The sequence below is a fragment of the Micropterus salmoides genome, unplaced genomic scaffold, assembly GCF_014851395.1.
Source record: "Micropterus salmoides isolate LMB-PRFRI ecotype aquatic unplaced genomic scaffold, ASM1485139v1 Ms_hic_scaffold_6, whole genome shotgun sequence".
Taxonomy (NCBI): Eukaryota; Metazoa; Chordata; class Actinopteri; order Centrarchiformes; family Centrarchidae; genus Micropterus; species Micropterus salmoides.
Window position 1 is genome coordinate 19499757 of NW_024044348.1, and position 15183 is coordinate 19514939.

The 15183-nt window shown below is 39.1% G+C and overlaps 1 protein-coding gene across 1 annotated transcript in view; it reads right to left on the reverse strand.

Moving 5' to 3' along the window:
* LOC119890544 (polypeptide N-acetylgalactosaminyltransferase 18-like) overlaps positions 1-15183 on the reverse strand; it is a 93910-nt gene that overhangs the window by 55403 nt on the left and 23324 nt on the right. Inside the window, 2 exon segments of the mRNA XM_038701859.1 lie at positions 4106-4272; positions 8117-8312. Of these exon segments, the coding sequence (XP_038557787.1) occupies positions 4106-4272; positions 8117-8312 (363 nt within the window).

Genomic DNA, 15183 nt, shown 5'->3' on the forward strand with positions numbered 1-15183 from the left:
GTAAAATGCAAGAATATATAATGGGAATGATTTCACCTCGTATCTTGTCATCAGCAGTCCCTTCTGAGGTTAGGAAAGAAGCAATTATCTTCACCCATAAGGATGTTCGACAGCTCAGTTTTTTCTTAGAGGAGACATACTCTACTTTGGGTCAAATGTATATATACACAAGTTAAGTCTCAACTGTGGCTATGTTGTCTTTTCCAGTTACGAATGAGTCATGAGTCAATACATTATGTGTTCTGAGTTATCTTACTAACAGAGTTATGTTTAAATTCTCTGTTTATCAAGAAAGTGCATTGTGTGTATCCTTTAGGCCTAACAAATGTGATTCACATGTGAATCCATTTCCTTCCTCGTAATTCTTGCACCCATGTTTGCTAGCTTGCAGCTTCACTGCCTTTGTTAGTTCACTGCTACGCTTCTTTTCACTTTACGGCCACCAGATGTTGATCAATGGAATAAAACTGGCAACAGGAATATGTATCTTGCTGCCTGCATGCTAACACATGTGCAAGTGCTTTGTTAATGTGCACAATACAAACAAGATGGAGACCCAACGGGTGTCTGTAAGGGTATGTATATTCATACCTAATCCAAAACACTGAGGCCACAACAACTTAATTTGCTCGATTTCTTAAATTGTTGTCTAAAATTTAATTACAGTGTATCAGAGTCAGAGATTCAGTGTTTCACTTTTTGTCCCAGTGGACGCTGTTGGTCCTTGAAACTCAGAGAACTGTTGCTATTTTTCACCAAGACTATAAAAACGTCTGAAGCAGAATAACACTCACACAATACTATACATGGCATGCAACATTCAATTCTATAGTGGTTTGTTTTTTTTGTATTTTTCCCCTTTAATTGCAATCTTCAGACACCCCAGGTGTAAATTTGCCTTGATTAGTTATCCAGACCTTAAAGCAGAGGGACTTTGGATCAGGAAAAGCCTGGGCTGAGAAACACAGCACACTGTATGTAGTAGGAAAATGTCTTCACTTTGGACTCTGACTCACTCTTGATTCTGGCTAAAGAAAAGCTACTGTAGTTAATCATGCGAGCAGCTGCTAGTGACGTTCCACCAGATTATAATAGTTTTTAATCAATCAATAATTAAGACATTCTGATGTGTGTAGGATTGAAAAATTATTTGTTTTGCCTTATAACAAATCATAATAAAGCACAGCTCATTACACTAGGAATGGCTGATGGCCACCAGTCATCAATCTTTTAGGACTGATATCCCGCTGAAGCTCTGCTGGAAAGCAATGGGCTTTTGGATGGAGTTTGACTGGAACAACACACAAACAGGTTTCTAACATTGCTGTAAATCCAGTAACATATTCAAAATGAAACAAGAAAACAGCTTTTTCTCAGAAGGTAAAAAACTAACGGGGAATTTGTCACTTCCATTCTATCCTCAGTCTGATATAACAAGATAAGATTGTAAGAAACAGTGTATAACTACCTGAACATGGATACTGTTTTATTCTGAATCAACACTGAAAGCTTTCTGTATTCAAAACCAAACATGTCTTCTATTCCAACATGGCTTTAAACCTCTCTTTTTCAACTTTCTATAGGCTGCTTCATAACTGCATGTTAATGTGCAGTGTGTCTGAACTGTGCTTGTCTGTCTAAGCTTCGAACATGGTATGTTCTCTTCATGCATGTTCAAACTAAAGACCATTTATCATCACACAGGCGTTACTGCTTGCACCGCAGATGGCAAATCGGCATGGATACAGGTCTCACAGTTGCTGTGTAGTTTCGCTACACCATTTGGCAATCTCTGACTACACAACTCCGCAGGTGTGAAATTCTCTGTTTAAAATATCCAACTGATAATCGCTCTCCCTCCACAATTTCACCAGTCTCGTATCCAAATTCTGGGTCCAGGGTTTGGAACCAAGACTCGCAGTTTGTTAAAAACATTTTGAAAACATGTTGCTGAAGTTCCAGTACAAATGTGCATTGCTTGTGTGTTATAGTTGGCAGGACATACTGTAAACTCAGCTTTGTTGGTTTTTGCTGATATCTTTTGTGTACCCTCCAGCCTTTTTTTTGGCCAGACTTACAGCGACCATTTGCTGGATATCCATCTGGTTTCAAACAGTTGCTGGAACTTCTATGGGCACCTCAGTTGTTGACTAAATCCACATTACGTCGCTTGGGGATGAATTATAACCAACTAAGATGTTCAGATCTCTCCAATGGCCACCTAAAGGGCTCCATCACAGGTGAGCTCAGTCAGACTCAGAAAGTCCCTGACAACCAGCGATCAGGCAGAGAAGCCATGGGAAACAGGTTTCTGTCTGTCTTCATGTTGCTTGAAATTAGCTGCTCATCACAAAAATTTATCACCCTCACATATATATAAGACTCCTTGGTATTAGTTAAAGTATGGAATCATAAGTCTTCTGACAGCCTGACTAATAAGGGAGCACTTCTCACAACCCCACTCTTACAAAGACAAGCCTTTCTCGGGCCACAGCTTGGGACATTATCCAATTAAGGAGGAATCAGCTAGGTCAATTTGTCCTTCTCTCCCTTGATAGCTCCACGTTCTCCTGCATGCTAATGCCTCTCGGAGGTGAGCTGTGACAGTGGTGGATGACTAATGTAAAGCTGTGGATGCCTGGAAGGTTAGGTGTGGACAATGACCCCTTCCACAATCTCAGCGGCATCACGGGTCAACAGGCTAACAACATTTAGCCAAGATAAGATTCACAGTTATGGCGATAATGATAACACCAGACCTATCAGAGGAAGCGTGACAGAGTGTTCAGGCAAACAGGGTGAAATGCCATCAGCAAAATGTCAATGCGTGACTTGGGTCCCTGAAAGAGCTAAAGGCGACTGCTCCCTTGCTCTCAATTATGTGATGAAATATGAATGTTTGTGGGGTCTGATGTGATAATTCAATAATGTGCTAAAAGGAGTGCGAGTAAACTTTTGGATTTTCATCTTTACATTTATTAACGGGTAACTCTGGATATATATTCAACTTTCTGGTCAATAACAGCCTGAGGAAGAGTGATCATTCTTATCCCACCGTGTTGAGATGTTACCAAGAAATACCATAGTGATCTATATATTCTCTTCCAGCAGGCTACAGGCCATGCTACATGTTTTGCATTATTGACTTTGGTAAACATATTCTTCCCTGTGCCAGTATTTCCCATGTTGATTGCCCTTAATGGCTGTCTTATTCCTTGTTACAAGCAGCACAGCCGATTTAAATGTTTATTGCCTATAAATTACCTTTTTATAGCCTGCTTTCAGCCTTTGTAATGTAGTTAAGTCTTACACTGTAAATTATAGGTCCACTTTTCACAGGTGACTTCAAGTCTATTTCTTATGCCTTGCATGGCAGACTAAAGTCACCTATCAGTGATCACACACATCATCTTAGAAATAACAAGTGATGAAAGCTCAGCAGCTAAACATTGTCAGCGTATACTGGATATCTTTTCAATCCAACACTGTTTACACTACATCCAATGCATGCCGATGTAAGAAATAGGGTTGCAAATGCACACAAGATATGTACAAACACTTCATCACCTTGCTGGATTGTTATCTGCCTCGGGGCAAATTTCCTCACTTTGCAGCTAATTAGTGTAATTCATCTATCGGTTAAATCCAGTGAACACAGCCCCCAATTAAAAACATTAAAGGAGTCTGGAGGCCGTCAGAGGAGCAGTAAATATCACAGTTTTCTCCACATATGCGGGGCAATGATATGTAAACTACAGGTCTCTTTTAAAGCTACATTCCAAAATGGTTGTTAACATGTTACTAAGCTCTTCCCCCCTTAGTTACTGCCATGCCTGTCAAGCATTCTCACATAGCACATAATACAGTTTAAAATGAAAGTGGTGGAACATTTACTACTGAAATAATAAAAGCAATTAATAACAACAATAACAATAATAACAATAATAATAATTGATCCTTTACTTCTGACAGAGGTAGACAAAGCAGATTTCTTACACACCACTTCAACATGTTTAAATCCAAAGCATGACAGGCCTGCCATGCCTGGTCATGGTTGTAAAGCAATGATTGTTACATTGCTGTATTATAAATTTATGCTGCTTACCGTTATTGCTGTTGTCGTCCACCAGGATTATCTCTTTGAGAAGGTGGGAGGGCGTCCTGCTGATGGCAGAGTGAATGGACCGCAGGATGACGGACAAAGCTTCATTCACAAAAATGAACACAATGCTCACTTGAGGGAGGTTTAAAGGATACGTTATGTTTCTGCACCTGTGGAGGACAAATAAAAAAACCCATGTTGAGGTGATGTTTAGATATGCACCAGTCTGTCTAAAGGATTAACAGATAAATTTGACATTGATTCCTAAAGAGCAGGGTAATGTCAGATTTCATGCCAAATAAGCTACTTGGCAGACTATATTAGGATCCTGTTTTCATGAATCAAGGTTTAAATGTAGTCACTGGCACCAGTTCATGGCCAGCAGAATTTTGGAAATGATGATTAGAGTGCTACTATAGCAGTGCACCTGAAATGCAGTTATAAAAGTGATCCGCTTAGGGGGAATAAATAATTGGTCATGTGCTACGGTCTGACATCAATCAAGCTCCTCTCTTTCCCTTTTAGGAGTATTGTTTTCTGCCACCACATGCTGACATTTTCATTGTGAATAAGGCATCCAGCCTCCTCTCCCAAGATAAAACTGATGCCTGTTTCCAGGAAATGCAGAGAGAAAGCTGTTTAAAAAAAAAAAAAAGATTATAAGGCTGCAGATATTGTCCCTTTTAGTTTTAATAATGATTTTTTAAATTGAAATCCCGATCATAATGTTTTCTGTATGTAATGACACAAATGCGTCAGATGGCAATCATCCCCTCATTATTATATGTGGATTGTGGTCACAAAATCTGTGGCAAACTCCCCATAATAATCCTCTTGACATGACCATTTAATTTAATTGTAGAGAGGGAATTGTGTTAGGTTTGTGATATCTTACCTGCTTTCGGTCCAGCCTGTCAAGTTTAACAGCATCACATCGCTGTAACCACATCATGCTGTTCATTACGGCCCAAAATCCTGTTGTATTTACATAATGACATGGCTCCGGCATTACTTTTGGGAAATGTGTGCAAAATGTGTGTGATTAATGTATCCCCCAGAATGGTTTTGGATGAGTGTACAAAGCCAGTATTAGTGTGAAGGGATAGTCTGAAGGGAGTCTAGTGTTGTACAGTTGAGAAAATGCCCTGAAGATCTTCGAGCTGTGTAAACTTTTACACCAGGATGTCACTTTGTGCACTCTGGTGATGTGAACATAAAAGTTGTGCTGAAAAGTCACAGCCAACCAATGTCGTGTGAACAATTCCCCGTAAAGATGTTAGTGTATTGACTTTCCAGGACTGATGCTTTTTGTCCAGGTCTTAATCAAAGTGCCCGCAGTGCACAAATAACTTCACAAGGCTTTGGAAATTAATGTGTGCCTTATTTATATGCTGCAGATTAAAATGGTTGAATGGGTTTGTGACAGATATTGTAAGAATCAGGCTTACAAACAAACAAGAGTTTGCCTTTGCCTACTTAATATAATTAACTCAGCAACAGGTAGTTGTGCTGAATGCTGTAGGCGGAAGTAAATTCTTCATTGGTTTTCAATTAGAGGCACTCTGTGTTTGAGAGGGAACAGCAATGGGGTTTTCTGCTTGGTGAGTTCCTTTTTTTATTATTGAAAAGCGAATGATTCTCATAACTGACAGCAATTATCAATTAATCGTTTGACAGAAAATTGTTTCATTTTTCAAGCAAAACCAAAGCCAGACATGTATTTCTGTCTATATAATAGTAAATATGTTTTAATATTTTATCTTTTATCTAATCTTTTATATTTTGTATTTGATATTTTATAGTAAAATTGATTAACAGTAGATTAATTTATAACTAAAATAAATTGTTAGTTGCTGCACAGACTCAATGTAAATTTGCTGTTAGAGATTTTATACTGTGGTGGTTACGTTATAGGTTACCACTTTAATATACAGTGAGGAAAATAAGTATTTGAACACCCTGCTATTTTGCAAGTTCTCCCACTTAGAAATCATGGAGGGATCTGAAATTGTCATCGTAGGTGCATGTCCACTGTGAGAGACATAATCTAAAAAAGAAAAATCCAGAAATCACAATGTATGATTTTTTAACTATTTATTTGTATGATACAGCTGCAAATAAGTATTTGAACACCTGAGAAATCAATGTTAATATTTGGTACAGTAGCCTTTGTTTACAATTACAGAGGTCAAACATTTCCTGTAGTTTTTCACCAGGTTTGCACACACTGCAGGAGGGATTTTGGCCCACTCCTCCACACAGATCTTCTGTAGATCTCAGGTTTCTGGGCTGTCGCTGAGAAACACGGAGTTTGAGCTCCCTCCAAAGATTCTCTATTGGGTTTAGGTCTGGAGACTGGCTAGGCCACGCCAGAACCTTGATATGCTTCTTACAGAGCCACTCCTTGGTTATCCTGGCTGTGTGCTTCGGGTCATTGTCATGTTTGAAGACCCAGCCTCGACCCATCTTCAATGCTCTAACTGAGGGAAGGAGGTTGTTCCCCAAAATCTCGCAATACATGGCCCCGGTCATCCTCTCCTTAATACAGTGCAGTCGCCCTGTCCCATGTGCAGAAAAACACCCCCAAAGCATGATGCTACCACCCCCATGCTTCACAGTAGGGATGTTCTTGGGATGGTACTCATCATTCTTCTTCCTCCAAACACGGTTAGTGGAATTATGACCAAAAAGTCTGACAACATGACTTTCTCCCATGACTCCTCTGGATCATCCAAATGGTCATTGGCAAACTGAAGACGGGCCTTGACATGTGCTGGTTTAAGTAGGGGAACCTTCCGTGCCATGCATGATTTCAAACCATGACGTCTTAGTGTATTACCAACAGTAACCTTGGAAACGGTGGTCCCAGCTCTTTTCAGGTCATTGACCAGCTCCTCCCGTGTAGTTCTGGGCTGATTCTCACTTTCTTAGGATCATTGAGACCCCACGAGGTGAGATCTTGCATGGAGCCCCAGTCCGAGGGAGATTGACAGTCATGTTTAGCTTCTTCCATTTTCTAATGATTGCTCCAACAGTGGACCTTTTTTCACCAAGCTGCTTGGCAATTTCCCCGTAGCCCTTTCCAGCCTTGTGGAGGTGTACAATTTTGTCTCTAGTGTCTTTGGACAGCTCTTTGGTCTTGGCCATGTTAGTAGTTGGATTCTTACTGATTGTATGGGGTGGACAGGTGTCTTTATGCAGCTAACGACCTCAAACAGGTGCATCTAATTTAGGATAATAAATGGAGTGGAGGACATTTTGAAGGCAGACTAACAGGTCTTTGAGAGTCAGAATTCTAGCTGATAGACAGGTGTTCAAATACTTATTTGCAGCTGTATCATACAAATAAATAGTTAAAAAAATCATACATTGTGATTTCTGGATTTTTTTTTTTAGATTATGTCTCTCACAGTGGACATGAACCTACGATGACAATTTCAGACCCCTCCATGATTTCTAAGTGGGAGAACTTGCAAAATAGCAGGGTGTTCAAATACTTATTTTCCTCACTGTATATGGGTGTCTTAAGCCATTATGAGCAAACTAATCACATCCCCATTGATCTCAGCTGTACTTATTTTTTAATGCTAATTATCAGATGTTACAATACCAACATGCTAAACTGAGGTGGTGAACATGGTTTAAACCTTATACCTGCTTAACTTCAGTATCTTAACAATTGTCACTGTGAGCATGTTAGCCTGCTGATGTTAGGGTTTAGCTCAAAGCACAGCCTTGTTTTGATACTGTTATATACTGTAATACTCTAGCTATCTCAGTGCAAGTGAAAAAGCTGCAAGTGAGGAGGAAAATCAAAAACTGACACTTTTGCAGAACAAAATTTGGGCACATGACTCTCATGTCTCAAGATGTACTGTAATTCAGATGTGTCAGGAAACAACAGAAATAAATAGTTCCTCAAACATAAGTTACTTTATAGATATATACTCTATCAAAACCAAGCATCTAGTGAAGGTTGACAGTGTTTGAGCACCATTCTACCTGCATTCTTACCCATCAGGCCTGAGGTCTGGTATTGGCCTGTCTAGAGAGAGACGCTCACTGAGGTAGCCGTTATATCCATAGTACTGGAACATCTTCAGTGCCACCCGGCGGTTGTCTGGACTGAGCTCCTGACCCCAGTGAGCGAACAGCGACGAGTCAGAGAATGATGTGTCCGCCTGACCGTCCTCTCCCCTCGCTGGAGTCTCTAGGAGGCACAGGAAGACAAATAGCATGAATATTTGTCTAGGCCACAGCCTCTCAACCTACCGGCAAGGTTGTGCGTAAGGTGACATTTAAGGAACGTGGATAAATGATAGCGCTAATATAATCATTGTGATAAATGCTGTTTTCCTTGTGCTGTAATGTATGTTAGGAGGTGAAGGGTGGCCTGTTATTTAAAGAGACTGATTGGCTGTTCTTCAACAGAAACACATACACATGATGAGAAGCTCTGGTGTCCTTGAAGAAAAGATTCATCCCCTTTGTTCTGTATCTGACATTGCTCTTTGACCTACGCAGAGAGGAGAAAGTGAAAGTAATTTCCCTAAAGGTATCGCTAGAGTAACACACACAAGCTTCCTTTAATAATTAATGAAGTGGTAATGTGTGATCATTTATGGAGTAAGTGAACCTTTTTCTATGAGTGTCCTCACACTACAGAATATTGTAAAAGGAAACTGAATGGTTCAGAATGAGTGCAGTCCTGACTCATTTCATAGCTGAGCTGACAGCACTGAGAACTCACATTTAGTGTGACAAACAGTACATTACTGCTTGTGGTCCTTGTTGATAGACTCAGTTCATGTCCAGAGTCCATAAAACATCGGTGGCTGTCCTGCTTCCAGTAGGATTAAATGCGCTTTAGAGGCAAACATCTGAGTGTGTGTAACAGTAACAGGAAGCTTTACCAACACTAGTTTAAATTTTTACAGAATATAGGGAGGGAGATCAATTTTACATGATTACAGGTCTGTAGCTCTAAAATCTTGATTCGTGATTTTGTCTTCTGCAGATTGATTTTTTTGCACCATAAATAAAGACTAGTTCCCAGGTTTCTCGTTTAATACAGCCCTTTTATTGAATCCTAGTACCTTTTGGGACATTATACACGGGTTGAATAGTGTGCTACAGGCTGGTCTGAATATTTCAGAGCTTTATGTTTAGTGTTGAAAAGCACAGTGATATTTATGATCTGTGAAAACATGGGGTTGCAGGTTAGAGGTCGGCGGTGGTAACCCAGTGAAGATGAGAATGCCATTTCATGTACACTGAGAGTGACAAAGTGACAAAGACTGTACACTGTATGATGCGTTATCTCAGTATAGTATATAGAAACAATAACTTCAATTTATACACCCTATACTTCTAAACAAACAGCTTTCTAAGCAGTAGAACAAAGCCCAGAAAATAATTTGCTTCATAATAATTTACCTCACTGAAAAGGACTGAGTACAATTGAATTCCGTCATGGATAATAATTGCATATTGTTAATTAAAGTGTCCTAATCAGCAGGAAATTGAATAATGAAAATTGGTGCTGGTATCATTTGTTAATAATTTAATTAAAAGAGAAGGCATCAGTCTCCTGCAGCATATTGAGGCTATATACAATATAAAAGAGACCAACAGCATTATAAAGCTTCACTATTTGAGGTTACTGCTGACAGGCTATCGGGAATGATTCTCAACCAAACAGACATAATAAACAGTTCTGTTTTCTTTTTCAGAGTAAAATGAAACGCAAGCTAGGAGAAGAGTGATAAAGAATGATTTCTTCTTTTAATGAATCTTATTTGTCATGGTGATGTTTTCTGCTGTTTCAAATGTGTCTCAAGTTTCAGAAGGAGATAAAAATGAATGAACAGTTTAGCCTAACAAATGAAGACTGAGATAATTTTTTAAAATCTCCTCAAAGACCCACACAAGAGAGAAAAGGCTTTGAGCCCTCTGTGACACTGCAAGCAGAAGACAAGGTTAAGTGTGTGTGTGTGTGTGTGTGTGTGTGTGTGTGTGTGTGTGTGTGTGTGTGTGTGTGTGTGTGTGTGTGTGTGTGTGTGTGTGTGTGTGTGTGTGTGTGTGGTGGTGGGGGGGGGGGGGGTATATTGGGCAAGGTTAATATTTATGAGCAGATTGTTTTAACATACAGTGACAAACAGTCAGCCAGAGCTAAGACGACAACAATATGGAAGAATGAATGGATTACATTAAGAACCTGAACAAAAAGAACTGCTTCTGAAAAAAGGTAGGAGCTTACCGTAAATGTCTTTGCAAGGTGAACAAAACTATTGTACCTGTAAAATTCAAACATGCAGTACAGTCTTCTGGTTATTAAGAGACATGTTTATATTTACTTCAACAACGAGTCTGACCTTTACACAGTTACTGGAAGAAGCTTTCAATGGCCTCTAGACATTTGGTGGTACCAACTTTCATTAAATACATCTGCTAAATATTCTTTAAAACAAAGTCCAAAGCTCTAAAAACCCACTGTACACTACCTGCTCAGCACCAAACAGCAGACAGACACAGTTAGAGACTAGCTGTTGAACATAGTGGAGCATCGAGCAGCTAAAGAGACCGATATTTCCAGAGAGCTAAAAGATTGAGTGAGTATTGGATTGCATTAACCTGGTGGACAGAAACACGACTGTAAATTAATGAACATGTTGTTATTCGTTTATCATTTTAAGGATGCAGGATGCAGGTATCTTTGCTGTAATGAAAGCCAGAGGAGAATGTATCTCGGCAAGTATGCCTGTAGGCTCATTCATTCAACTGCTTGAGGTGGTGATTAATTAAGCCTACAGAGGCAGTTTCCCCAGCGGTGAATCCCTAAAGCAGCAGTTAGGTCAGGTTGGTGTTTGGACAAGGTAACCTTGGTAACTTGGTCCATTTAGTGTGTTGTTTTACTGGTGCACATACAGTAGATGATTGACAAAAACACGCAGAACAAAACTATTTCACAGTCACATGACATGATGGTTTTTCATCGAGCAGGTCATGTGACTTACTGGAACCTTGTTTGGAGAGTGGTTTCCTCTTGAGTACACATTCAGTCAAGTAACCTTGGTGCTAACTCAAGTAAAGCACAGCCAAGTACCTGAGGCTAAAAAACTGCTGTGTGTGTGTGTGTGTGTATGTTTGTAGGCAGGTAAGTATTCCCTAAGCTTCCCAGCAGCACTCCAGGCATGTGTGAAGTGCTGCACTTAGTGTGCTTCCATTGCGTGCACAGCAAGGCAACTGTGTTATAGCTGTCTGCTCCCATGGTCACAGGTCAGAGAGGCAGGAGGAAAGATATGCACATACAACATGTACGCACTGTCGTTAACATAACTATAGAAACAAAATCGCTGGAGAACAAAATTCTCTCTTAACAAAGAAGTCACTGAAAGAGAACAATAAACCCTCAGGTCCTACATGAACTTTTTAGAGGCACAGTAGCGCATGCTGAATTATTAAATTTGATCCCATAAAAGATAGTTCACAATGATGAAACTGCCCCACACCCGACTTTATCAAATTATATTTATTCACCCGCCTGTGGAGAGGAAGATGTTTAGAATTTCCAATGCAAATCAATATAATTTTTGATACCTCAGAAAAAACGCTCTTCTATGCAGCGCTAACTCAAGGTGGTACAGATGTAGACTTTTGATAAAACTGCTGTAGGCCTGAATTTTTTTACCTGCCTCTCAATATTCTGTTTTACACTGGGAGGAAAGAGGGAAGCATTTGGCCATCGTAACAATTTTAGTGAAAATCAATAAAAGGGTAAAACCTCAGTTGATAGATCTTTAGTGTATACCAGATGCTGCACACCGTCAAAAGGACAGCTGGAGTCAGTTTACTAGAAATCATTAACCCTTAAAGGCATACCTCATTCATCTACAGTGTTGAAAATCTTTGTTTTCTATATATTTTATAGGATTTATAGAGAGATATGTAAGTGTATTCTTTTTCACATTCACAGTTACAGCAACATGATGGTGTTTAGTTATATTGCAGAGCAGTACTTCCTTTGATACTAGAGGGTTTTGATGACAGTTAATGAAAATAAAGGCATGTCTGAAGCAGCTGATTCTGTAGATTATAATATATAATATGCGCCAAGTGATCAGTCAAGTGTGCCTTCTATCAGGTATGTTAATCACAGTTTTACACACAGGAACATGAATTATAAAGGGCAGCAAGCAAGTATACTGTTTACTGCACACTAAGTTTTGTTTTCATAGAGAACAATTCCAAGTATAAAACATTTCTTTGTATCGTTTACTACAGTCATGCTTTGAAGTGTATAAATTTTGATCTAAAGCATGGCTTACAAACAGTCAAACGTAAGGAAGAAAGTATATTCAGCATGATCTTAAGCACCGTGGACAGCAGATGTTAAGAAGCTCTTAACGGCGTGTGCATGCACTCGTCCTTAAGTGCTGCTTTGGGACACGTGTGTAGAAAATGAATGGGGGCCATTTTCAGTAACCTATAACACTATACAATACATTTGTAAAAATAAACAAGAAATTGCTCCAGTGAAAGGCATCACTACACAAATATGTTTTTGGCAGATTATCATTGTTAGTACTTAAGTTTCCTTTTATTTTGTAACTCATTCTGTGTTAAGTTACTAATGCGTCTCTAAAGACCTGAGGTATTTAGGAATGTCAAAAAACAAACAAACACGAATTTAAGGGTATATAAACAGTCACATCATTTCTGAACAGCCTTAAATTGGGCTTGCATGTTGCCATACTCCCGAGTAAGCCAAATGCACTTCATATCTGTGTTTTGCCTCAATAATTCAGAGACTACTTGCATCCTGACTGAACTCTATGATACAGAACAACACAATCCTCACCATTACATGCAGAGATAGAGTTACTTTGGGCAGCTCCTGCAGCTAATTGTAAAACTGACAAGTGAATATTGTTTTAATCAGATCGATTAAAAGATCCCTGCTTGACCTTGACACCAGACAACCATTTAAAAAGGAGTCTGTAGTTCGCTGTCTGTTCCACAGATTTCACTGTAAATACCCTTGAATTACAGGAGACAGTTTGCAATTTATCCTCAGTAATTTTACATCTAAAATAATGAGAGCGGAGCATGAAGCCACAACATCAAAAGCTGTGGTGCTGTCAAAAAATTCATTGTATATTCATTCTGACACTGACTGAGAGGCAGGAGACCTTGACGTAGACTTCGGTCTGTAAAAAACAACAAAAGAGTCTCATCATCCACATGAAAATTTCAGGACACACTGGTGTTTCTACAACTCGATATCAAAGAAGCTGTCAGCTAAAAGAGATCTAGTATTTTAAAAACTTTTCACATTTAAGGCAGTTTTGACAATATTGCAGAAAATCCCCTGCAAGCTGCCACATTTACCAGTTTTCCAAATGCATTTCCAGCAGAGCAGCTCAGGAATACACATCTTAACAGCTTCAGCTGTCAATCTTTGAGCTTCTTTTCCGGTCTTGCTATTTTAGAGAAACTTATATTCAATAATTTATTGTCTTACTTGAATAATAATATAATTATGATGTTGCTAAATATTTTGAGTGTTCCAATACAACTATACCCTCAAACAACCTAGATATTTTTTAAAAAAGTAGATCGCTCTGGTTTAGTTCTCCACTTTTGCAGGTCACACTTTGACAGCTATCAAGGTCTAGGGGTATCCATGATGTAACATAAATGTGTGGCTTCCCACTCTTCCCATTCCCAAGCAATGCCAGAACAAATTAAATACAATTTAGCAGTTTTTATTAGCTTCAGAGATGAGCAGTGCCCAAAACAGCTGCTGTTATCCAGGTGACCAATCAGGAGGTAGCAATCAGCTCTGCAGGACCAATCCAGTGTACCCACCTGTTCTCCATTACCTGCATACACACACACTCTAAGGGAGGAGACAGCTGACAGTGCAGGGTGAGATAACAAGTAACAAAATATGACCCCAGGGTCATAACATAGCAAAGATCACATTAGGTGACAATTCAATAATATTGTTTATCTACTGTCAGTGGAATCGTTATATGAACATATTGTCTTAAAATATGTCTTACAAACACAGATTGTTTTACAAAATCCTGTTGTTGTCCAATTTAATTTCTAATTATACCATATCAAGCAGCCCTAATTACTTCTTTATGCTCTACAGCACATATTACATGTGTTTTTCTCTGAGGTTCTATCATCTGTACAATACTTTTCAGTCTGTGTATTGTTCCCCCTGGTCACAAAATTTAGAAATAAAGTTCACAAATTACATTTACTGTAGTAGTCAACAAAGAGATGTCTCAAATGGTATTACAGTAATATATTTGCAAGCTAAAATGGTTTATTTGGTCTTCTAAACACTATTAGTTCACTCAAAAACTAAATGACAAAATAAGTCTGTAAATATTAAAATGGTAAAGAATTATGTAGTTGCCTGTATGTCAGATAGCAGCAGTAAATCAAAGGCAACAGGACTTTCTGGTATGTTTTGAAGTTGTTTCACTTATTCAAAAGCCACCGGAATTACTGAATGGAACAAAAAAAAAATCCCAGACATGCAAGGTTGAATGACTAGGAACATAGATATCTGCCACCATAACTCACTTCAAACCAACGCCCCAGAACCTTAAAGTGGTCATAGTAAGCTCATTTTTAGGTTCATCATTTTATTTAGGGGTTGTACCAGAACAGGTTTACATGGTTTCATTTTCAAAAAACACCATATTTTTTGTCATACTGCACATTGCTGCAGCTCCTCTTTCCACCGTGTGTGTTGAACACTTCATTTTAGCTATGGAATGATGCATCTAACCTCTACAAGATCTTTGTTGGGAGTTGCACATGCGCAGTACCTAGTTAAAGACAACTAACCAATTTGAAGCAGAGTAGGGCGGGTCCTGAAAAGAGTTTCAGAGTGGTGAGTTATTAATCTGTAACACATGTATCTTTCATCCATAACTTTATAACTGAGCTCTGTCTCTACATCACAATAACAACTTTATGTCCATTGACTGCCTGGAGGGTAGCTAGTGTTTGGAAGGGAGAGGAGAGGCAGCAGGCGGACGTCGTGTCACTGTGTG